Consider the following 25,663-nt stretch of genomic DNA (forward strand, 5'->3'; position numbering starts at 1 on the left):
AGACAGTAGGAACAGTATGAATAAAAGCATGGATGTCTTATTGAGCATGTTGAGTTGGGAAAATTGGTATCGAGATGTGGGGCTAATAAGGTAAGTTGAACGTATATCATTAAAGTTGAGTCTTAGCAAATAGGATCAGTTTCCTCTCCCCAACACTCCCTAAGAGGACAGCTGTGAATCAACTATAATAAATAATGAAATATTGGTTGGAAGCAGGGGAGTTTCTTAGGAGATTGTTGAAGTTATCTAGGAAATAACAGTGGGGACAGGGAAGAACAGTGGGGACAGAGAAGAGGAAAAAGACTGTTAATATTTACAAGTTGGAATTGATATCTCTTTGAATACAGAAGATATTATTTGTTTATAAATAGTTTCAAGTACCTAAATTAAGCTCGTTGATTTCAAGTATACCAGAAACAAGAAGTCACCAACTAAGATAATGTAGTATATTTAAATATACTTCACAAATGCCAAGACATCTTAGATATGTAAATTTCCAATGAGCTGCTTTTTAAAATACAGTTAGTTGTAAAGTACCTATAGGACTGATTCTCCAATATGGATTGAGGAATGGTTTCAACTGGCTACATCAGTTTTACCTAGGGAACATTTTTTTTTTTTTAAGATTTTATTTATTTGACAGAGCACAAGCAGAGGGAGAGAGAGGGAGAAGCAGGTTCCCTGCTGAGCAAGGAGCCCAATATGGGACTCGATCCCAGGACCCTGGGATCATGACCTGGCCGAAGGCAGCCGCTTAACCGACTGAGCCACCCAGGCGTCCCTACCTAGGGAACATTTTAAAATACAGTTTTACCTGGAGAACATTTTAAAATAGCATTCCCTGAGCTGCTACGACCAAGGGATCTGGACTCTTACTTTGTGCTATCTCAATGAGGAGTTCTGTTTATTTGTTTTTTAATTATGAAGACTTAATATCAAATGTTTCTTACAAAGTTCATTCTGATATCCAATCTGTAACTGTGTCCTCTCCAATCTAGGTACACATGAACAGGAATCTGCATCTTTGTCAACCACTTTTTCCCCCCAAATTCTTTTATTTTTCTGGTTTTATTGAGAAATAATTGACACACATCACTGTATAAATTCAAGACAATACAGATTGGTTTGATTTACATATATTGTGAAATGATTACTACAATAGGTTCAGCTAACATCCATCTTCTCATACAGATACAATAAGAAGACAAAAAAAAGGAAAAAAAGACAAGAAAGGAAAAAAAATTCTCCCTGTGACAAGAACTCTTAGAATTCACTCTCTGAACAACTTTTCTCTATATCATACATCATTGTTAGCTCTAGTCATCATGTTGTACATTACTTCCCTAGTACTTATTTAACTTATATGGGAAGTTTGTACCTTTTGACCATCTTCCTCTAATTTCCCTTCCTTCAACCCTCTCATCTCTGGTCACCACAAGGCTGATCTCTTTTTCTATGAGTTTGTTGTCAGGTTTTTTGTTTCTTTGGTTTGGTTTGGTTTTTGTTTTTTCAGATTCCACATATAAGGGAGATTACAAAGTATTGTCTTTCCCTGTCTTAATTATTTTACTTAGGATACTGCCTTCAAGGCCCATCTGTGTGGTTACAAATTATAGGATTTCCTCATTTTTTAAATGGCTGAATAATATTCCATTACATGAATATATATATACCACAACTTCCTTTTCCATTCATTGATCGATAGAAACTTAGATCGTTTCCAAACCTTGGTTATTGTACATAGTGCTGCTATGATCATGGGGGTGCAGATATCTTTTTGAGTTAGTGTTTTCATTACCTTTGGATATACTCCCAGAAGTAGAATTGCCGGATTACAGGGCAGTTCTATTTTTAGTTTTATGAGGATCCTCCGTACTATGTTCCAGAACGGCTGCACTGGTTTATAATCCCACCAGCAGTAAACTAGGGTTCCCTTTCTTCCACATCCACACTAGCATTTGTTCTCTCTCTTGCTCTCTTTTTGATGATGGCCTTTCTCACAGGCATGAGGCGATATCTCATTACAGTTTTAATTTCCATTTCCCTAATGACTAGTGATGTTGAGCATCTTTTCTTGTACCTGTTGACTTTTCATTTATCTTCTTTGCAGAAATGTCTACTGAGGTCCTTTGCTCACTTTTTAATTGGGTTGGGGTTTTTTGCTATTGAATTGTAGGAGTTATTGGAGCACTGTTATACGTGTTCTATGCGTGTTATACGCAAATAATGAATCATGGAACACTACATCAAAAACTAACGATGTAATGTATGGTGACTAACATAACATAATAAAAAAATGAATATGTTAAAAAAATAAAAAATATATTTTGGATGTTAACACCTTATCTGATATGGTTTGCAAGTATTTTTTCCCATTCCACAGGTTGTCTTTTCATTTGTTGATGGTTTCTTTTACTGTGCAGAAGCTTTTTAGTTTGATATAGTCCCATTTGTTTATTTTTTATTTTGTTGCTTGTGCTTTTGGTGTCATAGCCATGAAACCATTACCAAGACCCATGCCAAAGAGCTTTGTTCCTCTGTTGTCTTCTAGGAATTTCATGGTTTCAGGTTTCATAACATTTTTGAACTCTCACTTTCAAAATCCACATCCAAGGGGGGATTTAATCCTGTGGAAAGAAGTATAATAAAGGGTGCTTTATTTTAAAATCTCTCTATCATATGGACCAATAATTACAGACTGTATAAATTGTTTTTATCTTTAAAAAAACTATATATTGAAATAACTAAGGGGAAGACTAGTGATATTTTAACTGTTCTTATCCAAGTCTTTAAATTTCTTGTGCTTTGGACAGTCTGTTTTGAAGTTTACTATTTGAATGGTGACGGTTACATTTCTCGAGAAGAGATATTTGACATGTTGAAGAACAGTCTATGCCAACAGTCATCTGAAGAAGAGAGTGATGAAGGAATAAAAGAGTTGGTAGATATAACACTGAAGAAAATGGTAAGAATGAAAACCTATAACTTATTATATCCAATCAAGCAGATGTTAGAGAAAGCTAAAGACAAAGAAATGATTTATGTCCCTCTATAATGATAGCAACCTTTACGAGGGCAAGGGATTTTTGTGTTTGTTTGTTTTCTGCTCCATCCATTGCCTAGAACAATGCCTGGCTGATAGTGGGTGCTCAGTAAATACTTATGGAATGGCTGGGTGATTAAATGAATCACCACGGGGCACCTGGGTGGCTCAGTCATTAAGCGTCTGCCTTCGGCTCGGGTCGTGATCCCAGGGTCCTGGGATCGAGCCCCGCATCAGGCTCCCTGCTCAGTGGGGAACCTGCTTCTCCCTCTCCCACTCCCCCTGCTTGTGTTCCCTCTCTCGTTGTGTCTCTCTCTGTCAAATAAATAAATAAAATCTTTAAAAAAAAAAAGTTAAATAAATAAATAAATGAATCACCACACAAAATGAATGTTAATTAGTTTAAAATGTTTTACTATCCATAAAAGCTCATTAATGTGTGGGTGTAGTGCGGCAGATTTGATTTGTGTAAAATGGGATGCTACTCTCATCTGTCTTCATGACCCTCACCCTCCAATCCATCGAAACACAGTAACAAGATAACATAATAATTGAAATAGTTGTCCCTTATAGAGTACTTACTATATGCCAGGCCCTTCACAGAACTTTAATATATGAACTCATTTTAACCTTAAAACAACCCTATGTAGTAGAAATTACGATCTCTATTTTACAGATAAGAAAACTGAAGTACAAATAGGTTTACCCAAGGTCACACTAGAAAATGGGGTGCAGAATTCTTTCAATGAAACCAATAGTACCACTTTATTATGAACATAGTAATTTCTCTTCTTCTTACTATGACCCTATCCTGGATACCGTTGAAAATTTGTCACTCTGAGGCAGTCTGGACCCAGCTCACCTCCATTACTCTTCAGCGGATTGGGAAGGAAATAGATGATGGGGGCTGCTGAGTCTCACATTCAGCTAACACAGACTCTAGCATATCTTCTTCCATTAGAGATACTCTCACTAGCTGCTGCTAGGGCTGAGGGTAGACTTCTTGAGAGATAGTATGTTCCCCAATACTAAACCCACTCCCTTCTTTTTTGAAAGGGAGTATTATGGAGTGAATTTTTTCTGATAATTATTCAAACCTTTCTCTAAGTTAGACTCTCAGCAACCCTGATTTAGTAATGCCCAGAGTGAAAAAACAAGAGCCCATCAAATCAAACCCAAATTCAATTAAGTAAAGGCATTTATAATTTACATACATGGTCTCCCTATGTTTAATCTCCCATAGTCCCTGTCATCAACGCTCCAGGCAGGTCTGTCTTCTTCCTGACTTACACTCCCTCATATTGTCAGAATTCAGGTTGAGCCATTCATCTGCATTTCCTCCCCATACCTCTCTGGCTACCTAAAGGCCATCTCAACCATCCTGAAAGACCTCCCAGTGGTCTGCAAGCATCTTCTCATGATTCTAGTCCATCCTGAACTGTTACTGCTCTCAGTGCCTTGCTCCTTACCTGAGCAACTTCACCTTTTTTTTTTTTTTTTGCAACTTCACTTTTACCGTTTTCACATAATGGGCTCCCAAGTCAGAGATCCTTTGAGGAACAAGTTCTACTACTACAAATTAAACTTGAAAATCTATGCCCTATGGCACTGTTTTTATCACAAAAGTAGCAATATAATAATATGTGTCCTCTAATTTTTTGTCTTATTCCCCCAATTAGAGTGTAAGTCCTTTAGGGACAGGGCTATATTTTATGTATCTAAAGTAACTCAGGTGTCTTAGTCCTCTTAGACTGCTATAACAAAATACCAGACTGGGTGACTTAAGCGGGAATGTATTTCTCAAAATCCTGAGACTGCGGGGTTGGGGGGGGGGTGCGTCAGGCTGGCTCAATTGGTAGAGTATGCAACTTTTGATCTCAGGGTTGTAAGTTCAAGCCCCATGTTCGGTGTAGAGATTACTTAAAAATAAAATTTAGAAAAGTCCTGAGACTGGGGAATCCAAGATAAGGTGCCAGTTGATTCACTTCCATGGTGAGGGCTCTCTTCTGGCTTGTAGACAGCCACCACTTCAATGTGTCCTCACATGGCAGAAAGAGGGAGCTTTGGTCTCTCTCCACTTACATGGATAGTAATTATATCTTGGGGGCTCCACCTTCAAGACATCCAAATCTAATTACCTCCCAAAGACCCCACCTTCAAAATCATCACACTGGGGGCTTTAACATGTGAATTCGGAGGCAGGAGGGACACAAACATTCAGCCCATAATACCAGGTATTCCAAAGAGACTTACAGGAATAAGATAAGTAGACTTGATAAAAAGTACCTTTTGATTTATGTAAGTAGTGTCCACAGAAGTGTAACTAATAATTTTCCTTGGCAAAGAGTTATTTTCCAGGCAAAATTAAAAACTATCATTTATTAAGAAATCACCTTCCTCTCTAGGATTATGACAACGATGGCAAAATATCTTTTGCAGACTTTGAAAAAGCAGTAAAAGAAGAGAGACTTTTGTTGGAGGTGTTTGGACCATGTTTACCAGAAGCAAAGGTACAGTGCCAACAGCTCAAATTGGTTAAGAGAAAATTATAAGGGATGAGAAAGTAATACTTGCTAGACAACTCACCTCTGTAGGGGTTTTGGCCCACTGCTGCAGTTCAGGCAAACATGAGGGTCTTCGCTCCATCCTAATGTGGGACCCAACAATAATGACTATTTATTATATTCAACAGACTTTTTGAGCTTGTAACTTCTTTAGCTTATACACAATTCCTGATTTCTTTTATGTTAATGTTACTTTCCCAAAGAAAACTAGGTATATTGGTTTGCTTAAGGGATAGAACACCGAACAGTGTATTCAGCAAGTACCCACCATAAACTGCTAGGACAAAACTTGGTCTCTTTCAACTCAAATGTTGTCAAACAATGAGAATAATTAAGTTTTAAAAATCTTGGACACATTTAAAGTACTTTATAGTATTTGTGCTCATGAAGATTTTTCATTGATTAATTTGACACAAGTTTTCTGAGCCAGAACAGCCAGCCTAATAATTGATTTGACACATTAATATTTCCTTTAATTCTTCCTTTGATCAACTGCTTTGTAAACCTGTAGAAACCTTTTATTCTCTGTAGTAATTTGGATGGCAATTTTGTGCATGAAATTGCATAATGTTAAGCTCTCCTGAGCTATCTCAGCTCATTTCTCTGATTTGTCCCATTGTAGTTTATTCCCACATTCTAATTCTGCCTGGAAATATGTAGTAAAATGCAATGTGTGAAAGGCAGACTTCTCATTTTGAGACTGACGGGGAACAGTATAGAATGGACTGGAATGGAGTAACTACTTAGGTCAGAGGGAACACCAACAGTTCTTCAGTTGCTCCCAGAATTCAGTAGCTCAGTTATCCAGAGCCTTGCTACTCAGTGTAGTCTGTGCATGAGCAGCGATGGTATCACCTAGTAACTTGTGAGAAGCGTAAAATCTCAGGCCCCACCCCAAACCAAATGCCTCAGAATCTTTCCTTTCTTTTCTTCCTTCCTTTTTCCTTTCCTCTCCTTTTTCCTTTCCTCGCCTTTCTTCCTTTCTTCCTTCCTTTTGATGCTTGACACAGCAAAGGTTCTTCTTTCTGTCCTTGTGGTCAAATACTGTGTATGTTGGTGGGGATGGGGAGGCATGCTAGCCTCCACACAGTCACTGAAAAGATCCTGAAAAGATCAGAAATCCATTCAACAACACAGAACCCATTGAGCAGCTCCTCCCTTTAAGAATTTAAAAATTCTCCCTCAGAGAATTTTTTTTAATTGTGGTAAAATACATCTAACATAAAACGTACTGTCTTAACTAATTACAAACCTACGGTTCAGGGGGCGCCTGGGTGGCTCAGTCGTTAAGCGTCTGCCTTCGGCTCAGGTCATGATCCCAGGGTCCTGGGATCGAGCCCCGCATCGGGCTCCCTGCTCCGCGGGAAGCCTGCTTCTCTCTCTCCCACTACCCCTGCTTGTGTTCCCTCTCTCGCTGTGTCTCTGTCAAATAAATAAATAAAATCTTAAAAAACAACAACATACAGTTCAGTAACTTCAGGTACATTCACAATGTTGTACAGTCTCCGGAACTCTTTTCATCTTGCAAAACTGAAACTCTGTACCTTTAAATAATTCTGCATTCCCACCATCCTCCAGCTCCTGGCCACTACCATCAGAATTTGCGTTTTAATAAGGCCCTGAGGTAGAGATTCATAGCATCTTAATGTCTGAGAAGCGTGTTCTAGACAGTAACTTGCTCTTTCCAATTCTATGCTGGGGTCTCTAAGGTGTCTTTTACAGTTCAGCGGAGAAAAATATCTAATTACCTTACAAGGAAGTAAGGCCACAAACCCCCACCTTCTTTTAAAACCATCCACCACTTGGAGCAATCCCAGCAAGTTTGTATCAGTAGGTCATAACTGAGGATGAGCCTTCCTAACTGGTATATTCAAATTCAATCCAATAGGCAAGAGGTCTTTAGGTATAGAGTGAAAAGAAAAACAGACCACCATTTGGTATGGGCCTTCTCAAGTTATTTTTATCAGTAAAAAAAAAAAAAAAAAAAAAAAAGGCAACAGCCTGAACATACTTATTCCAATTTCCAATTATGTGGTTCACTGACAGGAAAAGCAATGTGGGTATGCTAAAAGTAGCGGCTAGCAGTCTAGCATTTACAAATACAGATTCATTTCTGCCATAGATAAGCCAATTCTTCTTACAAGTTAACTGAAGAATGTAGGCTTCTAATTTCAGCTTTGTTCTAATAGTTTACCTTTTTTACTTTACAGAATTGTATTGATTTTGAAGCCCTGGCATTCAGACACATCCTGACTTCTAGTTTTTGAATGTGAATCACTCAATACTTAAATTAAAATCAGAAACAGATCCTGACTGCCTATCTTCATTTGCATTGTAAAGTTTTTATCTTTGCTTCAGTTCATTTACATATAACTACTACAATGTGGCAAGTAATATTAAAAGAACAGTTTCTGTAACTTCTATTTTTTAAGATTTTATTATTTGTCAGAGAGAGAGAGAAAGCACAAGCAGGGGGCAGCGGCAGGTAGGAGAAGCAGGGAGCCTGATGCGGGACTTGATCCCAGGACCCTGGGATCATGACCTGAGCTGAAGGCAGACGCCTAACCGACTGAGCTGCCCAGGCATCCCCAGTTTCTGTAATATTAAGTATGATCAAAATAACACCTGTAATAAGTAATGATAAACTAATTTTTTTTTTAAGATTTTATTTATTTGACAGATTGATAAGAGACACAGTGAGAGAGGGAACACAAGCAGGGGTAGCAACAGGCAGAGGGAGAAGCAGGCTTCCCACTTAGCAGGGAGCCCGATGCGGGGCTCGATCCCAGGATCCCGGGACCATGACCTGAGCCAAAGGCAGATGCTTAACGACTGAGCCACCCAGGCGCCCCTAATTTTATTTTTTAAGTTAGCCAACAAGCTTGGTTCTTGTGGCAAATACTGTGAATAAGCCTTTCACAACCCTCTTTTCTCTTGCTTCCTCATCCAAAGAAGTTGGAAACGTAAACATTCACAATGCCAGACCTCCCCAGTTTAGCAACGGCCATGAGCCCACTTCTAGCCAAAAAGATGTAACCAAAGTCACTGAGTAGAGCTCCTGGAAAAGTTTAGTTTTCTTTTTTTAAGGAACAGATTTGGCTGGCATGTATTTTGTCCATGATAAACTAATTTTAAAAAATGAAATTTTATTAGGTAAGTAGCTTGAATGATATTACAAAGAGGAGTGCATTAAAAAATACCAGCAGTAGAATCTCTTCAACAATTAAAATGATAGGCTAAAAATAAAAAATAAAGAGTGCTGTAAAAAACAGAATTTGCTGCTGACAGTCTATATTCTTCTTCTTTGCTTTAATGGACGACTTGTATGCACATCTTCCAGCTTGTCTTCTGGAGGTTTTGGCACAGATGAAATGACCTAGTTTTAAAAAAAAGAGAACCACCAAAATTAGCTTTTATAGTACAAGAATAAGTAAACTAAACTATTAGAAGAGGTAGGATATAACTAATAAAAAATAAAAAAATAAAAATAATAATAAAAAATAAATAAATAAAAAGAAGAGGTAGGATATTCATCTAGTAGTAGTCCAATTCTTGCCCTCACGTTTGAGGCAGAGTGAGCCCAATTTCAGGGTACAGCCTACGATCTAGGCACAGTTTTCTGTCCAAACACTGATGAGAGTAAAATTTCTAAAGCCATTTAGAAGAAAAAAAATTGGAAGAGAGAAATGTAAATACATACTCTACGTTAACAATCCTTTATATATCTGAAGTCACTTGCTATCTGATGGATACGGATAGACATCCTGATTCTGCATAACTCAAAACACTAATAACATCTGATGTATTTAAGAGACATGGAGCCTTGGGGGGAGATGAGAAATTTGGAGAAATAAGCAGAAAATGGTATAATACTCAATTTCCTAGGGAAGGGAAACCAAACACACCATCAGAAAAAGAGTGGACAATGAGTTAAAGCAGAGTATGACAGTCTTCATTTAGATGCACAATTATTAGAAACTGTAGTAAGTTGTAGTTAGTTTTTCTCAATTTTGTTGTTCTACTGTTTCCTTATCTAGGATTTGGACCTAACAACTTTTTTCTTTTCCCTTGAGGTTTTTTTATTTATTTGTCAGGGAGAGAAAGAGCAAGTGTGAGAGTGGCAAGCGCGCAGGCAGAGGGAAAAGCAGGCTCCCCATGGAGCATGGAGCCCCATGCGGAACTCGATTCCAGGACCCTGGGACCTGAGCTGAAGGCAGACGCTAACCAACTGAGCCATCTAGACGTCCCCTAACAACTTTTTTCTTGAAAATATAGTCAGCTCTGGCTAAGAGAGCTATGTATCTGAATCTACGCCTCAGTTCAACTATATCTGAAGGAAGGAAGGGGGCCAGCACAAACTAAAAAAATTAAAGAGGTTTAAGCATGGAAATTGTGTTCACAGATTTTTATTATTATAAAATAAGCCCTCACCCTTAATCAGATAATTTTCAGGTAACAAAACAACACATAAATTAAGCCACCTTAGACTCCCTTCATCACACTGTAAAATACATATACAACTGCATGAAAAGCACTTTCTGAACCTCAGAGTTAAAGTTTAGGAGAATGGTCTTTCTCCCTCAATTAGATTTCTAAAAGGCTTGCCCCATAAAAAGGTATCTTTCAAAAGCTAATTCAAATGTTAGCTTTCTTTCATTTGTGCTTAGAAAATGGCAAATGATTACATAAATAACATGTAAAGAAATTACTACTTAAGTAGCACAATGAAACTGTAATCTATTTAAGAAGTTGACATTTTGAAATGCAGACCTTAGGGCCTAGTCTTTAGAAATCTCACTTTATTCTATGGCTATTTTTATCAAAGAAGCAAAAAGCATTTTAATTTGATGTAATTTGTAATAACTTTGAACTTGAGAGAAATAAGTTGTAATAATTTTCCTTCAACACAATAGTTCTGTACTTTAGCTCATAATAGAACCATCTGGAGAGCTTTAAAAAGGGAGGGCCTGGGCTCCATTCTCACAGGCTGACCTCAATGACTAAAACCACTGCTTTTTATTTTAGATCTAGAATGATATAAAATATGTTATGTTCATTGTTTAAAGCAAGGATTAATGACATCAAAGCACATACATTTCTGTTAGATTCAGTTACTTCAACAGAGAACTGTAGAAAAACACATCAATGAGGCGCCTGGGTGGCTCAGTCGTTCAGCGTCTGCCTTTGGCTCAGGTCATGATCCCAGGGTCCTGGGATCGAGCCCCACATCGGGCTCCCCGCTCAGCGGGAAGCCTGCTTCTCCCTCTCTCACTCCCCCTGCTTATGTTCCCTCTTTTGCTGTCTCTCTCTCTCTCTGTCAAATAAATAAATAAATAAATCTTTAAAAGAAAAATAAAAAAACTGAAAATGAAGAAAATTAATGACAATACTTTAGTTGCCACAAATCTCCATTTAGCTGTTAGTCCTTTTTTTTTTTTTTTAATTCATGAGAGACAGAGTGAGAGAGAAAGGCAGAGGGAGAAGCAGGCTCCCAAGGAGCAGGGAGCCCGATGCGGGACTCGATCCCAGGACCCTGAGACCACGACCCGAGCCGAAGGCAGACGCCCAACCATCCGAGCCACCCAGGCGCCCTATGACCAAACGGTCTCTTAAAACAGTTTTTGTTTTTTTGTTTTTCAAGATTTTGTTTATTTGACAGAGAGAGATCACAAGCAGGCAGACAGATAGGCAGGGAGAGGGAGAAGCAGGCTCCCGCTGAGCAAGGAGTCCGATGCGGGGCTCGATCCCAGGACCCTGGGATCATGACCTGAGCCGAAGGCAGATGCTTAAGCGACTGAGCCACTCAGGCACCCTTAAAACAGTTTGTTGTTTTTTTTTAAAGATTTTATTTATTTATTTGACAGAGAGAGACACAGCAAGAGAGGGAACAGAAGCAGGGGGAGTGGGAGAGGGAGAAGCAGGCTTCCTGCTGAGCAGGGAGCCCGACGCCGGGCTCGATCCCAGGACCCTGGGATCATGACCTGAGCCGAAGGCAGATGCTTAACGACTGAGCCACCCAGGCGCCCCCTTTAAAACAGTTTTTTAAAAATGATCTTACCTCTTGAAGTTTATTCCGAATTAAATTCGCTGTTGTATTCAACGAATCGTCATGCAGGTCCACTTTAGGTATGTCTGGTAACAGAGGCCCAATCATAACCTCATTACTACTCGTGCTCGTTTCCAGAAAAGTTCCAATTTTACGGTCATCTTCTCTTCTTCTTTTCCGCTCCTGCAGCTGTGTTGTCCTAGGCATAAATCTGTCCACTGCCTCTGAAGAAGTAACAGCCTTCTGTGCACCAGGGCAAGCCAATGAATTTTTAAAAGGTTTCATTTGTATCTTCTGTGAAGAGTCATTGTACATACAATGTTCCACTGTTTCAGCATAGTTTCTACCATCCCGAGAGAAGTTTGATTCCCTGTCCATATGCTCCCCTGATGAACATGCACATTTTGAGGAAAAATAACATAAAGGCAATTCACAAGAATAAGGAAGACAAGGATCTGAGTTGCCAGTAGAAGTGTTCTGCATGGTTGCACAAAATCCAGATGTCCCTGAATGGAAGTCCTGTCTAAAATCTTTTGTGTCTTTAAGCTCTGTAACCAGTTTCTTCTTTGTCATGTAATGATCTTTATATTACAATTTAAAAGGTGAGAGAAGAGGGGGAAAAAATAGTTCATTTATTGTTTCCATCATTCAGAAATGTGTAATTTTAAGAACAAACATTACTTTAAAATGTTAACAAATGCTACCCTGAAAAATTTATTTCTTGAGCCAGCAATACCTTCATGTGCTTAAAAGCTAAAAAGGATAAAGGGTTTATTAGTGTCAGGCTTCGCTTTCTTTGCTCCCCATATGCCTGGTTTCCACTCCTCCATAAGTAATCCCTACTTTCTTATTTATCTGCCCAGTATGTCTTACTTTTCCTCCTCCCACCTACTCCTCTTTTTCTCCCATAATATCCATTTCTCTGTGCCTTTGCGTTTTCCACTTAACTGTAGATCTTAGAGGCTTTTTTCTAGGTCATTACATTAAATGCTTTTTTTTTTTTTTTCACAGCTTTGGAGTATTCTACTATATGAATATATCATACTGCTTAGTTTGTGTTTGTTAGTTTTTAAGGGCGGCAAATATGCTGGACCCATATTTTGTTATTTTATTTGTTACACAACCATAAAAGCTTTCCTGGAGCTATTCACATATCCCACAGGTTAATGTTCAATGTCTACTAATGACGAGGGACTCTCAACAGCTCTCTTGCCAAATTTTCAGGTAAGTTTTCCAAAAGTCTTCCCACCTTATTTCTCTCTTCACCTCTGCCACACACCCTTCCCCAATCAGTCATAAAATCATCATAGTCAATAACTATATGGACACTGACTCTGTCTTTCAACTAAAGGGCAGAAGTTTGACAATCTGAGCCTCCAGTATTACTCAGATTTCAGACCACATACATTATTTTAGTCCAATTCTGAGTGCTCTGTTCCTACAATCCTTGTACCAGATCCCATGACCCTATTCCAGGCACCTGGAATTTGTGTCTAGGGAAACTCAGCACGTGGCCAGCTGCTGGTAAAAAGTAGAATTTTTCCAAATTTAGCAGTTTTAGATTGGCAGCTGGTAACTAGTCTGCAAATAAATCATAATTGTTTCTCACTGCCTTTAGGTCAAGCCTTAATTCCTTAGCATGGGATACAAGGCCCTTCATGATTCAGTTCCTGTCCTCTTTTCTAGTCTTATTTCTCACATGTAGCCCTTGTGTTGTGGTTATCCTGTACTATTCATGTTCTTTCAAACACATGATGCTCATTTATTCATGCCACTTGGCCTACCTTCCCCTCACTTCCTCTCCCCTTCTGAGTAATGTCTACTTATCCTTCAAAACTCAGTGGCCACCTTTCTCATCCTGTAGGAACTCTTCCACAAACCAACATCTCTCCCTTTCCAGCCCAGATTACTTAAGAGTGCTGCACAGAATCCTGCAGTTTACAGTTACTGAATATTGTGATCATTTATCTGCCTCTCTTCCCACTAGACTGGGAGCTCCATGATGATATACCTAGCAGAGTGCCTGACACATAGGAGGTGTTTAGTAACTGGCTTTCCATACCTTTATTTTTAGTAGTTCTTGCTATATAAGCCTTTCTCTCCTGTAATTTTTTTCTAGTTTCTTCAACTGTTTCAAATTCTGGAGCATAGCACACATGAAGCAATCCACCAAAGAAACTCTGTTCATCCATTTTTCTCTTGGCTGTCCTAAACAGAAATACATGATAGCATGGTTTATTAATCCTGATTTACTTAGGATGAAAGCTGAACTAGTATACAATGCATTGATCTAAAGAGCAAAGTTCAGGTTTTGCTATGTGTACCTACATCCTATTGTTTGGCAGTTAAGATGTTCTACCTGTGGATGGAACTGACTCTACTGATGTGGTGCGTACTCTTTGCGCCTTTCATCCTCTCTCCCTACAGTGCGAACAGGTTTTGAGCTAAGTCATCCACACATAACCAGACTCCCTTTAATTAGCTTAGGAGCCAGCAGTTAACCTGAGGTACACAATCTGTGGTCATGAAATAGAGATCTCTCTGTGTTAAATGGCCCTTAAGAGTTAGCTCATACCCAATTTAGCCTTTTTGGCACAATGGGATTCATACATAAAAATTAATAAAAATAATACTGTAATCGTAAAATCTTTAATAATTAAGTAAATACTGAATACATAATTAATCAATGAGAAAGTTAGAAGATGATATTCAACAAATACTTATTAAATATATATAAGTGGCCAGGCCTTATACTACAATAAATACTTAAGTACTTTTGTGCCCAGGGATAATGATAAAAATACTTACTGAGATTTTACCACGCACCAGGTAGTGCCCTAAGTGAATTAACATTTCATAAAAACCATATGATGACACTGAGGCCTAGGGAGATTTATAACATGCTCACACTAGTTTGTGGAGCTATGATTCAAACTGAGATGCTGAACTCCACAGCCTACTGTACTACGTGCTGTGGGAGATGGAAAAGCTCTAGAAAATATGACCCGTGAGGGGCAGGCAACTTGGTTAAGGAAAGTGAGATTACATATGACAGCAAACTGAGAACAATACATGACCCCATAAAATCAAGTGGGAGACTGCAAGTGCTATTTGTAGTACAGAAAGACAATATAAATGGTGGGGCGCCTGGCTGGCTATGTTGGTAGGCCATGCAATTCCTGATTTCGGGGTTGTAAGTTGGAGCCCCACGTTGGGTGTAGAGATTACTTAAAAATAAAATCTTAAAAAAGAGAGAGAAAAAGAAAATATGAATGGTACTAGCCAAAGAAGGATGGGTCTTGGATCAGATTAGTGACAAGCATAGGGTCAACATAAAACTAGATAAGGCGTTTCATGGTTCAGCCTTATTGAAGCAGAGAATTTGTTATACCGAAAGCTGGAAAAGGTTAGGTCAATTCACAAAGGTGCATAACATTAAGAACTTCAATAGCTAACGTTTACTGCATTCTGAACATAGGAAGCACTACATTTAGCCCCTTTACATGGGTTATCTCATACCATCCCCACACAACCCCCAAGATAGGTTCTTTCACCATACAGATTTCATAGAATAGAAAAAACAGGCTTATTGAGGTTAAATAACTTGTCCAAAGTCGTGATTTTAGTAAGCAGTGGAGTTCGAAAACTTACCTCAAACCCATTTTTTAATCTACCACAATACATGACCAAAGGCTGTTAAGCATGGGAATGACATTTGAGACTGGAGTAAGATAAAAATAATACAGGGCCATGTTAGGTTACTGAGTAATTCAGGTATGAATGAGGGACAACTGGGACCAAAGTGATAGCAATGGGAATGGAGGAAATGAAACTTATGCTTAACTTGCACATTACCTTGCACTTTGTAAATTCATAAATTTAATAAGATAAACTTCTGTAAAGTCTTCTGCTGGGTATTCATCTAGAGGATTATACTGTTCAATTGCACCATATAGAGCAAATCGCTCAACTAATTCCTTCATTGCTCCCACTGCAGGAACTCCTTGTATTAACAAGTACCGAGATTCCAAATTGATTGTATATACCTAAAAGAAATGCAAACACATAAAAAGGTATTTTCCGAATAAACCTAAGACATATCTTCTTTTTTTAAATAATTTTTTATTATGTTATGTTAGTCACCATATATTACATCATTAGTTTTTGATGTAGTGTTCCATGATTCATTGTTTGCATATAACACCCAGTGCTCCATGTAATACGTGCCCTCCTTAATACCCATCACCGGGCTAACCAATCGCCCCACCTCCCTCCCCTCTAAAACCCTCAGTTTGTTTCCGGAGTCCATAGTCTCTCACGGTTCGTCTTGCCCTCTGATTTCACCCCCTTCGTTTTTCCCTTCCTTCTCCTAATGTCCTCCATGCTATTCCTTATGTTCCACAAATAAGTGAAACCATATGATAATTGTAAGACATATCTTCTATTAAAAAAAAAAAGCTCTGGGGATTAGAGACTACACTTATGCTGAGCACTAAGTAATGTACAGAATTGCTGAATCATTACACTGTACCTGAAACTAATATAACACTGTATGTTAACTATACTGGAATTAAAATTAAAAACTTAAAAGCTCTGAAAAGAAGAAACATTCCGTTCAGCCGGTCTGCAGAAAAAATAAAGAATAAATTCACCCCTCCGTGTGAGGGCCTCTAATTAAAACAGAGACTATCTTCAGTCGACATATTTTGCAGAAGTTGGCTCAGAAGAAGTTACTAGAGAGAGAGAACAAAGATTCACTGAGTGCTTACCATGCGCCAAGCACTACTGTAAACACGGAAGATACAATGACTAAAACAAAGCCCTGTCCTTCCGGAGCTGACGTTATAGCAGTTGACCAAAGGGTTCGTGAGAATCTTTGGTCACTGAGTACCGGTTTCTCATACCCATCTCCAATGACTGATGGACAGGACCGCAGCCCTTCAAGCCTCTATTTACATAAACTGGACATGTGGAGCTAGAGCTAAGAAAAAGCTATCAGGAATAGCGAATGAAACCAAAATCACTTTACCTTGACAGCACGAGGCCGCCGCCCCTCCCGATACTTGGCCCGCGTGTCGCACACAGCCCTCTGGACGTGGTGGTCAAATACGCCTCCAAGCTCCCCGCCGCTCGACGCCATCTTGCCTATTTTGGCCCTTGCAAAAATGACAACATCCGGCTCGCCGCGTTCCTGTTCACCCAATAAGAGAGGAAGATGGGTCAAGGCGTGCCGGGATTGGCTGGAGAATCGACAGCGTCGGGCATCGTTTCCTGTGAGTGAGTCTTCGGTGAACGAGGTGCCGCCCTCCAGCGGCCTGGCGGAGAGACCTCGGAGAGCTGGAGCAGCTTGCTCGCCCCTCCTCGTCCGGGCGCGCGCGGCGAGGTGGGCGGGGCCGATCGATCTTCTCTGGCTCCGACGCCCTCGGTCTGCCCAGTGGCCCCCGTCGGCTTGAGTGGACGGCTGGGGGCTGCTCCTCGCTCGTCCGCAATGTGGGGCAGCGATCGCCTAGCGGGTGCGGAGAGTGGTGGGGTAGCGGTAACTGTGGTCTTCACCAACGCTCGCGACTGCTTCCTCCACTTGCCGCGGCGCCTCGTGGCCCAGCTGCACCTGCTGCAGGTAACGCACCGGCCCTGGACGGGGGCTCCCAGCCCAGACTCGGGACACCTGGTTGGCAGCCTGGGGTCGGACGGGGCCAAGACTTTTTAGGGACGCGGCGGCCCTCACGTCTCTGGGAGGCGTGGCACGGGCTGCCTTTCGTCGCCACCGAGCCGTTCAGAGGCCAGACTGAGGGCCGCTCGAGGGCAAGGCCGGCGGGGGCAGGCTCTGCAGCCCACACCACGCTTAGTGCAGCCTTGGGCCTTTAACTTGCCCTGTTTTCAGGTGTTTTCACTCGGTGAGACTGGGCTTTCAAGCATCCTAATACTCTACGTCTGCATTCAGAAATATTTCTCCAGTTTGGAAAAGCTCCTGGAAATTCGCTAATTTTTTTTTTTAATTAAAAAAAAAAAAATGTTTTTCTTGCTAGTGATTTCCAGGTGCTTGCACGGCTGCCGTCCCGGCCTCCAGAGGGAGGGGCAGATTTGGTTTGCAGAGTCCCAGTAGGTTAACAGGGTTCGTTAACAGGGACTGAGCACCGTCTCCCCCGAGCGGGGTAGGTTAATAAAATAAGGTTCTTCCCTGTGTCGCTGATGCTTGGAACAGTTCCGAGGTGTACCAGAAATGCGCAGAATTACGCATATTTGGAAGTACATAGGTAGGATACTTGAACCCCTGCCGTTACCCTTCTAATTAATTATTAAAAGAGATACAGCATCTGCGCTTTCATAACTAGAAATGGAAGCACATAGTCTCTGAGCTTGAGTATGCTTATGCGGGCAAAGGGATAGAATATTTGAAATCCTGGATGCATGGTACCCACCACTGGCTAATCATGCAGGAGTGCGTATTTAAGAGTTTACATTAATTTTAAGTATCCCACCTTTCCACTTTACTTTTCTGGAACTATTTTTCTAGATTATTTTTCCCCTAGCATTATTGGTTTAGAGGGCATAGGTAATTATTAAAGCAGGAAGTCATGAGTTGGGAGTTAATGTGTTGAATTGTTTTATTTGGGCTGAAGCATGGAGTACATAATACCTATAATGCTGTAATGGGAAGAGGGTCAGAAGAATAGTTTCCTGGCCTGTGTCAGATTTACCTTTAAGCTTTTCAAAATACGAATGTTCTGGTCCTTTCTCAGACTTACTGAATCAGAATCTTGGGGAGTGAGCTTCAGGCATCTGTAATTTAAAAAATATCTTTGGGCTACTTGGATGCACAAGAATTGAGACCTACTGTTACAGAATCATAGAATGTTGATGGCGAAAGGGACCTGCGGTTTCTAGATCATTTCTGTACTTTCACATGTTAGGAAACTAGCCCTTCTAGGTGGGTACCATTTCCAGGTAATTTGTCCTCTTGTCTCTTACTCTGCAGCATCCAGACTGGTCTTCTCACTGTTCTTTCATAACCCAGCTCCTTCCTACTTCTGTACTCTTACTCATGCTATTCTTTCTCCCCAAAACGTTTTTCTTCATTTCATGCCTTCAAAAGCTGAGCATAATCTTACCTCCTCTGCCTAGCTTTCAAATTCTGGGTTGTTCACATTTGTCTCCTTTTCAAAACTTCACTGTTGTGTTTATGTGACACATCTCACTTGTACTCTGTGTTTCAAGTATCGTCTTTTGCTTATCCAAGTCCTTATTTCAGGACTGGATACCCAGTAGATGCTTTAACTCAGGATTTTTTAACCTTGGCACTTTAGGCTGGATAATTTTTTGTTGTGGGGGACTGTGGTGGGTATTGTAAGATACTTAACAGGATCTCTGATCTTTGTCCACTAGATGCCAGTAACACAACTCCTTTTCAGTAGTGATAGCAAAAAAAACCACGTCTCCATGTGGCTCCACACGTTGCCAGATGTGTCCTGGGGAACAAAAATCGCCCCTAGTTGAGAGCCGTTGCTTTAATTCAGTTATTTTGTCTGTATGCTGGGCTCAGTGCTTGCTGTGATTGCTGAAATGGGGGAAAGGATTCACATCCACACTGAATGCAGACAGATAAACCTAAATCGCCCTCCAGAAATGGCCAGGTGCAGACTTGTCATTTCTTTTTGTGTTAGCAGGGGAGAAGCCAGGCCTCAGATCTGGCCGGTCCTAAGGCCTGACCACCTGTGATTCCACCTGAAAGTTCCCTCCAGGTGATACCAGTACCACAGGTATAGGCAGAAGCAGGTGGTCAGTCTTTGTTGATTGACCTCCTGAGAAGCCCAGGCTCCTTTCTCTTCAGTCTGTTGGTTTCTTCTCTTTATCTGAGGTTCTGTGGTTCAGGTGGGAAAGGTTTTATATGAAAATGGACTCATATTAGTCTGCAAAGTTTACTAAATCCAACTGAACATATATTATGACTATGGAGCTGGTTACTACGTTTTGACCAAATGAATAGCTGAAGTATTTTTCCTATTTAATAAAGTTGATTTTCCCCTTTTCCAGTGAGTTGGTGGAACCCTCCTCTTTGATATTTCAGGGCATATTTTGTATTTCCTTACTTAACATCTCTGGTTTTGAAAGTTTCTTCTCATGAAATTATATGCCACAGAGTCTGATGAAAGAGTGTGAAAGCACATGGCCAGTTGGTCATCTTCACCCTTGTAACCTCAGCTCACACACAGCTGACAAGTGAATTTGGAATTTGACTCCAAATCCAGGGCTCTGTATACTTTATCACACTGTGCGTGATGGAAGGGTTTTGTTACCCTGAGCGGTTGGACTATCCTGTGAATTGTGGGAAAAATTACACAAGTGGTACATGATGACTTTCTTCTATACAAAGTTTTAATGACATTTTAATAACATGGCTAATTTAAAGTACGTTATATTGCATCAGAAGTGGCTCCAACATCCTTTGAAATTTTTCCTATTTAAAGAAACAGCGGCCTATATGATCAGTTTTGAGGTAGTAAAGTTTGATGTAAATGAATGAATTTATTTTGATATAAGTAAATGACTTTCAAAATACTAAAACTCCCTGAGATGGGTAAGTTTTGATGGCTATTAATGAAGTCCTTACTTTTTACTAAAAAAATGATATGTGTGCGCAAGAGCTTAGGATACAATGCTAAGTGGGGAAAAGGATACTAAATCATGACTATAATATACAACTATTTAAAAGATTTTGCATAGAAAACAGGATTAGCTAGACAAAATTGTTCATGTGGTTGTCTTGTGGAGGGAGTATCAGTAATTCCTTTTTTCTTCCAAGTTTATATATTTTTTAAGGTTTCGGTAATGAGTTTGTAATTCTTTAATCATAGAAAACATTGTTTTCTAAGTCCTTAGTCACAAACTTATTTCATATAATTGATCTTAATGGGAATGCCTTTTATATTTTGATTTTTGTACTTATAATTCCATAGTTGTAAAACTTTCAGAATTATTTAAGAAGCTGTGTAATATAAAATTTCTGGAAATGTACATAAGAAACTATTAACAGGGCGCCTGGGTGGCTCAGTTGGTTAAGCGACTGCCTTCAGCTCAGGTCATGATCCCAGGGTCCTGGGATCGAGTCCCGCATCGGGCTCCCTGCTCTGCGGGGAGCCTGCTTCTCCCTCTCCCACTCCCCCTGCTTGTGTTCCCTCTCTCGCTGTCTCTCTCTGTCAAATAAATAAATAAAATCTTTAAAAAGAAAAAAAGAAAAAAAAAGAAACTATTAACAGTAATTACCTGTGGGAACAGGAACCTAGCTTCTTTTATTTTTTGTAATTTTTGTGCTTTTACCATGTACATTTATTCTCTTCTAATAAACAAATACTGTTACATTTTTAATGATCATATATTTCTACTTACTGACTCATGCTTTACTAAAATAGTAAATTTGTAGCTCATTTAATAATTTTCCTGTTAATAGACATTTAAGACAGTCCTAAGTTTTCACTGTTATAGAAAATACTGCAGAGATACGTTCTGGTGTGGTTTTCTTCTTCGAATCATTAATTCAGAATAAGTATGTGTGTGTGTGTATATATATATACATGGCTCAGAGTTTAGGTAAATTCATTGGCTACCTATTGCCATTTTGAATTTTGGAGTGGTTGAATGAATTTGCATCATAAGAAAACAAGGGAGGGGCGCCTGGGTGGCTCAGTTGTTAAGCGTCTTCCGGCTCAGGTCATGATCCCTGGGATCGAGCCCCACATGAGCCCCACATCGGGCTCCCTGCTAGGCAGGAAGCCTGCTTCTCCCTCTCCCACTCCCCCTGCTTGTGTTCCCTTTCTCACTGTGTTTCTCTTTGTCAAATAAATAAATAAAATCTTTAAAAAATAATAAGAAAACAAGGTATTGGTTTCACCCATAGCAGCACCAGCTTTGGTTATTAGAAATGTTTATAGGTTTTTTTTTTTAAGATTTTATTTATTTATTCATGAGAGAGAGAGAGAGGCAGAGGGAGAAGCAGGCTCCCAAAGAGCAGGGAGCCCGACGCAGGACTCAATCCCAGGACCCCGGGATCATGACCTGAGCCGAAGGCAGATGCTTAACCATCTGAGCCACCCAGGTGTCCTGTTTATAGCTTTTTAAATGCTCTAACAGAGAGCTACCATCCATCTGTAGAACTCTTTTTTTATGTGTGGGTTGCAATAATAGTTTATCTTTTATGTGAATCCAGAAAAGCGTATAAAAACTCTCACCCCTCCTTTCTTATTTCTTCTCCCTACCCCCTTTCTTATTTCTTGAATAAACAGAATCAAGCTATAGAAGTGACCTGGGGTCACCAGCCTGCATTCTTGAGTTGGGTGGAAGGTAGGCATTTTAGTGATCAAGGCGAAAATGTGGCTGAAATTAACAGACAAGTTGGTCAGAAACTTGGACTCTCAAATGGGGACCAGGTAAGTACAAAATGTGATGACTATGACTTTCTCCTAATGTCACATAATATAGCAATGGGAAGAAAATGTTCAGATTAATTTTTTTAAGGAGGTGAGATGACACCTAATTTGTGTGCTACTGTAACCAGTCCAGGATATTCAAGTTAACTATATACTGTTGTTAAGTCATTATCTTGTGGTCTGCTCCCTACTTGAATTTGAGTTCTATTTTACTCACTTTCCAGGTTCTCTAATTTTGTATGTAATTATTTTTGCTTTATGAATTATTGAGTTTTACTTACTGTTATTGAACTTCATTTGTTTCTGGCAAATCTTCTAACCTTCCAGGGTCATACTTGAAACTGTCCAACAAAAGAGTTGTTATTTTTCTATTTTTGTCTTGGCTATGAATTTAATATGCTTAGGTTGTAAACCCCTAGGTTTAGGACTTATGTCTGTGTTTTCATTTTATTGTATTCACCAATTTATTCCCTTCTAAGTATGTTAAACTACAGAAGTAATACACATTCATTACAAATATTTTACAAGTGAGAGTAAAAAAATGTTTTTCTCTTTCTTTAACCCCAGCCTTAGAATGAGTATGTACTGTATGTTGGGATCTCAGTACACCTTTAGGATTTAAAGAATGGGAACATACACATTTTCTGCAGTTTTCTCCCCCCACAAAGTATATCAGAGATACCTTTCCATGTATTACAAACAATATGCATTGAACATCTTTGTGTATATATATACATATACATATATATATATATATATATATATGGAATAAAATACTACAAATTGGATTGCAGAGTCTAGGGGGCTGCATATTTAAAATTTTGGTAAATGGGGCTAAATTGCATTCTATTTCCAGTTTCCCACAACAGTATCCAAGAACATCACATCTTTTTAACTTGTTTTGAACACAGACTGATTTTGCACATTTTTGATAATGAGAATAGGCCACTAATGACAAATCCATAGGCCTACTATTAGTCCTTTGCTCACCCTAAATCTTTGGTAGAATCTTAAAACTTTAGCACCACAGCGACCCTAGGTATCACTAATTTAGGTGCCTTGCTCTACAAACCTAGGGAAATAGAACAATTTGCCCAGGATTGCATAACAAGTTAAAGTTCTGCTCGCTTCAAGTATGTGGTCCTTCCCCGTGGGAAACACCAGCTTCCTGTTCCCAACCTTGATGTCTTCATCAGCCTCCGAACAGTCTTGTGTGTTTTTAATGCCTCTTTGCTTCAGAGTGAGCTTTTACCGGATTTTCTGCGGATCCTCTGTGTATTGTGCCTAAGGCACTATCTCCCAAAGAATAGGAACAAAGTGGACTGGCTTACCCAGGATTATAGCTTCTTGGTGGGCAGGAGCTGCTTTGTACTTTCCCAGAATCACTCTTTTCTTTTTTAAAGATATTTAATTTTTCATTTGACAGAGAGAGAGAGAGTACAAGCAGGGGGAGCAGCAGGCAGAGGGAGAGGGAGAAGCAGGCTCCCCGCTGAGCTAGGAGCCCAGTGTGGGGCTCGATCCCAGGACCCTGGGATCATGACCTGAGCCGAAGGCAGACGCTTAATGACTGAGCCACCCAGGCACCCCCAGAATCACTTTTTTCAAATAGGGCATATGGGAGATGCTGAAGGGAGATTCACTGATGGTGAGGCATTTGGGGAAATTTGGCTCCAATCCACAAAAGCAGAGAAGGAAGGGCTGGTTCACTGGAGCCTGTAACACTTGGTGGTTTTGGATTTTACTCCTCAATCTCCAGAAATGCCTATAGAAGGGGGGAAAGAAAGTAAGGTGGTGGATTCCAGCTTCTTGAGATACACTAGCATTTCATATATATCCATAGACTGGAATGAGGACACATTTGTTTTACTTTACTTCTAGCTGTGAATGTTTATACTTGTAAGTAATTGGCTCTGATCTCTGTCTCTGCATTTTTTTTTTTTTTACTTTTCTAGAAGCACCATGGTTTGAGGTTAGTTATAAAACTAAGTCATAAAACTTTTATAAATAAGGGGCGTCTGGGTGGCTCAGTTGTTAAGCGTCTGCCTTCGGTTCAGGTCATGGTCCCAGGGTCCTGGGATCGAGCCCCACATCGGGCTCCCTGCTCCGCGGGAAGCCTGCTTCTCCCTCTCCCACTCCCCCTGCTTGTGTTCCAGCTCTCACTATCTCTCTCTCTCTGTCAAATAACTAAATAAAATCTTTAAAAAAAAAAAAAAACTTTTATAAATAATAGTGTATATATATTAGATCAAGCCATGACTTGATGTCATTATTGTTTCTTCTTAACATTTTTTTTTTCAAAGATTTTATTTATTTATTTGACAGAAAGAGGGAACTAGCCGGGGGAGCTGCAAAGGGAGGAAGAGAAGCAGGCTCCCTGCCGAGCAGAGAGCCCAACATGGGCTCGATCCCCGGACCCTGGGATCACGAGCTGAAGGCAGACGCTTAACAGACTGAGCCACCCAGGCGCCCCTTATCTTTATTTTTTAAAAAATATGTTGTGCTAGGGCGCCTGGGTGGCTCAGTTGGTTAAGCGACTGCCTTCGGCTCAGGTCATGATCCTGGAGTCCCGGGATCGAGTCCCACATCGGGCTCCCTGCTCGGCGGGGAGTCTGCTTTTCCCTCTGACCCTCCTCCCTCTCATGCTCTCTGTCTCTCATTCTCTCTCTCGCAAATAAATAAAATCTTTAAAAAAAAAAAATTAAAAAAAAATATGTTGTGCTAGGATATATTTTCCTTTTTTCTATAATTAGTCATGAGACAGTTTTTTCCTAAAATGTTGAGTATATCAAGGCCTACCTAAGAATAAGTGCTTAATAAATATTTGTCCAGTGGAGATCTATACAATACATAGAGGCACACATGCGCACTCATTCACTCGCTCACACTTACTTACCTAAAGAGAACTTCTCATTTCCTAGGGATACAAAAAGTCTTTTAAAAGTAGTTTTACATTTTCCATTTTTTCCAGGTGTTTCTCAAGCTGTGTTCCCATGTGGTGTCTTGTCAGCAAGTCGAGGTGGAACCCCTCTCAGCAGATGACTGGGAGATACTGGTAAAGAAAATACAATGAGAACCAGCCCAGTTTAACGTTAAACTACTTCAGCATAGTTGTTTGTTTATATTGAAGTATAGTTGACACACAATGTCACTGAAGTTTCAGGTGTACGACATAGTGATTCAGTGTCTGTACGTCTTGCTGTGCTCACAACAAGTATAGTTGCCATTTGTCACCAGACAGTGCCATTATGATACCACTGACTATGTTTCCTATGCTGTGCCTTCTATCCCTGTGACTTAATCATTCCATAACTGGAAGCCAAAGTATCAGTGTCTTTAGATTTCTCTTTTCTGAGCTACATTATGTATTCTGAGTTGGTTCAAGTTAGAAGAATGAATTGTGATTTCCTTCCTAGACGTGGAATGACAAAAGGTAAAGTGAATAGATCTTTTTGTTGGTTGGTTGTAGGAGCTGCATGCTGCTTCCCTTGAACAGCATCTTCTGGATCAAATTCGAATAGTTTTTCCAAAAGCCGTTTTTCCTGTCTGGGTTGATCAGCAGACCTACATATTTATCCAAACTGGTAGGTGC

At 39.9% G+C, this 25,663-nt stretch overlaps 2 protein-coding genes across 9 annotated transcripts in view; one reads left to right on the top strand and one right to left on the bottom strand.

The window, feature by feature from the left end:
- The window catches only part of PEX1 (peroxisomal biogenesis factor 1), a 70,726-nt gene that overhangs the window by 11,722 nt on the left and 33,341 nt on the right, over positions 1-25,663 (top strand). For 4 of the 5 annotated variants that reach the window (XM_045864713.3, XM_064575270.1, XM_064575272.1 and 1 more), the window contains 5 exons: positions 2,814-2,965; positions 5,449-5,553; positions 21,931-22,074; positions 25,043-25,126; positions 25,541-25,655. In XM_045864713.3, coding sequence (XP_045720669.1) covers positions 2,814-2,965; positions 5,449-5,553; positions 21,931-22,074; positions 25,043-25,126; positions 25,541-25,655 — 600 coding nt within the window. Of the gene's footprint in view, positions 1-2,813; positions 2,966-5,448; positions 5,554-17,004; positions 17,271-21,930; positions 22,075-25,042; positions 25,127-25,540; positions 25,656-25,663 lie in introns of those variants that run through there. The other variant, XM_045864717.3, reaches the window with a different exon arrangement.
- On the bottom strand, positions 1,106-16,931 carry RBM48 (RNA binding motif protein 48). Of its 4 annotated transcripts, none has more exons than XM_064575275.1 (5): positions 16,683-16,931; positions 15,509-15,699; positions 13,716-13,861; positions 5,630-5,690; positions 1,106-2,627 (listed from the first exon to the last, which is right to left on the bottom strand). In XM_064575275.1, the coding sequence occupies exons 1-5, from the start codon at positions 16,791-16,793 to the stop codon at positions 2,597-2,599; spliced, it is 540 nt and encodes a 179-aa protein (XP_064431345.1). In that variant the 5' UTR covers positions 16,794-16,931; the 3' UTR covers positions 1,106-2,596. The 4 variants fall into 4 exon arrangements, with proteins under 4 accessions (XP_064431345.1, XP_064431343.1, XP_045720675.1 ...); XM_064575273.1 differs by lacking the exons at positions 1,106-2,627; positions 5,630-5,690 and adding exons at positions 8,257-8,983; positions 11,666-12,039; XM_045864719.2 differs by lacking the exons at positions 1,106-2,627; positions 5,630-5,690 and adding exons at positions 8,257-8,983; positions 11,666-12,234.

Source organism: Mirounga angustirostris, unplaced genomic scaffold (assembly GCF_029215605.1).
Source record: "Mirounga angustirostris isolate CCGP_5_RB_7025 unplaced genomic scaffold, mMirAng1.0.hap1 SCAF_12, whole genome shotgun sequence".
NCBI classification, from domain to species: domain Eukaryota; kingdom Metazoa; phylum Chordata; class Mammalia; order Carnivora; family Phocidae; genus Mirounga; species Mirounga angustirostris.

Bases quoted from the DNA above. Each gene is read 5' to 3' on its own strand.
- RBM48 (XM_045864719.2), bottom strand. From the start codon at position 16,793: ATGGCGTCGAGCGGCGGGGAGCTTGGAGGCGTATTTGACCACCACGTC. The intron at 13,862-15,508 runs GTAATGTGCAAG...ATTTCTGTTTAG, and splicing joins ATGAATTTACAAAGTGCAAG to GACAGCCAAGAGAAAAATGG. The intron at 12,235-13,715 runs GTATGGAAAGCC...TGTAATATAAAG, and splicing joins AAGAACTACTAAAAATAAAG to ATCATTACATGACAAAGAAG.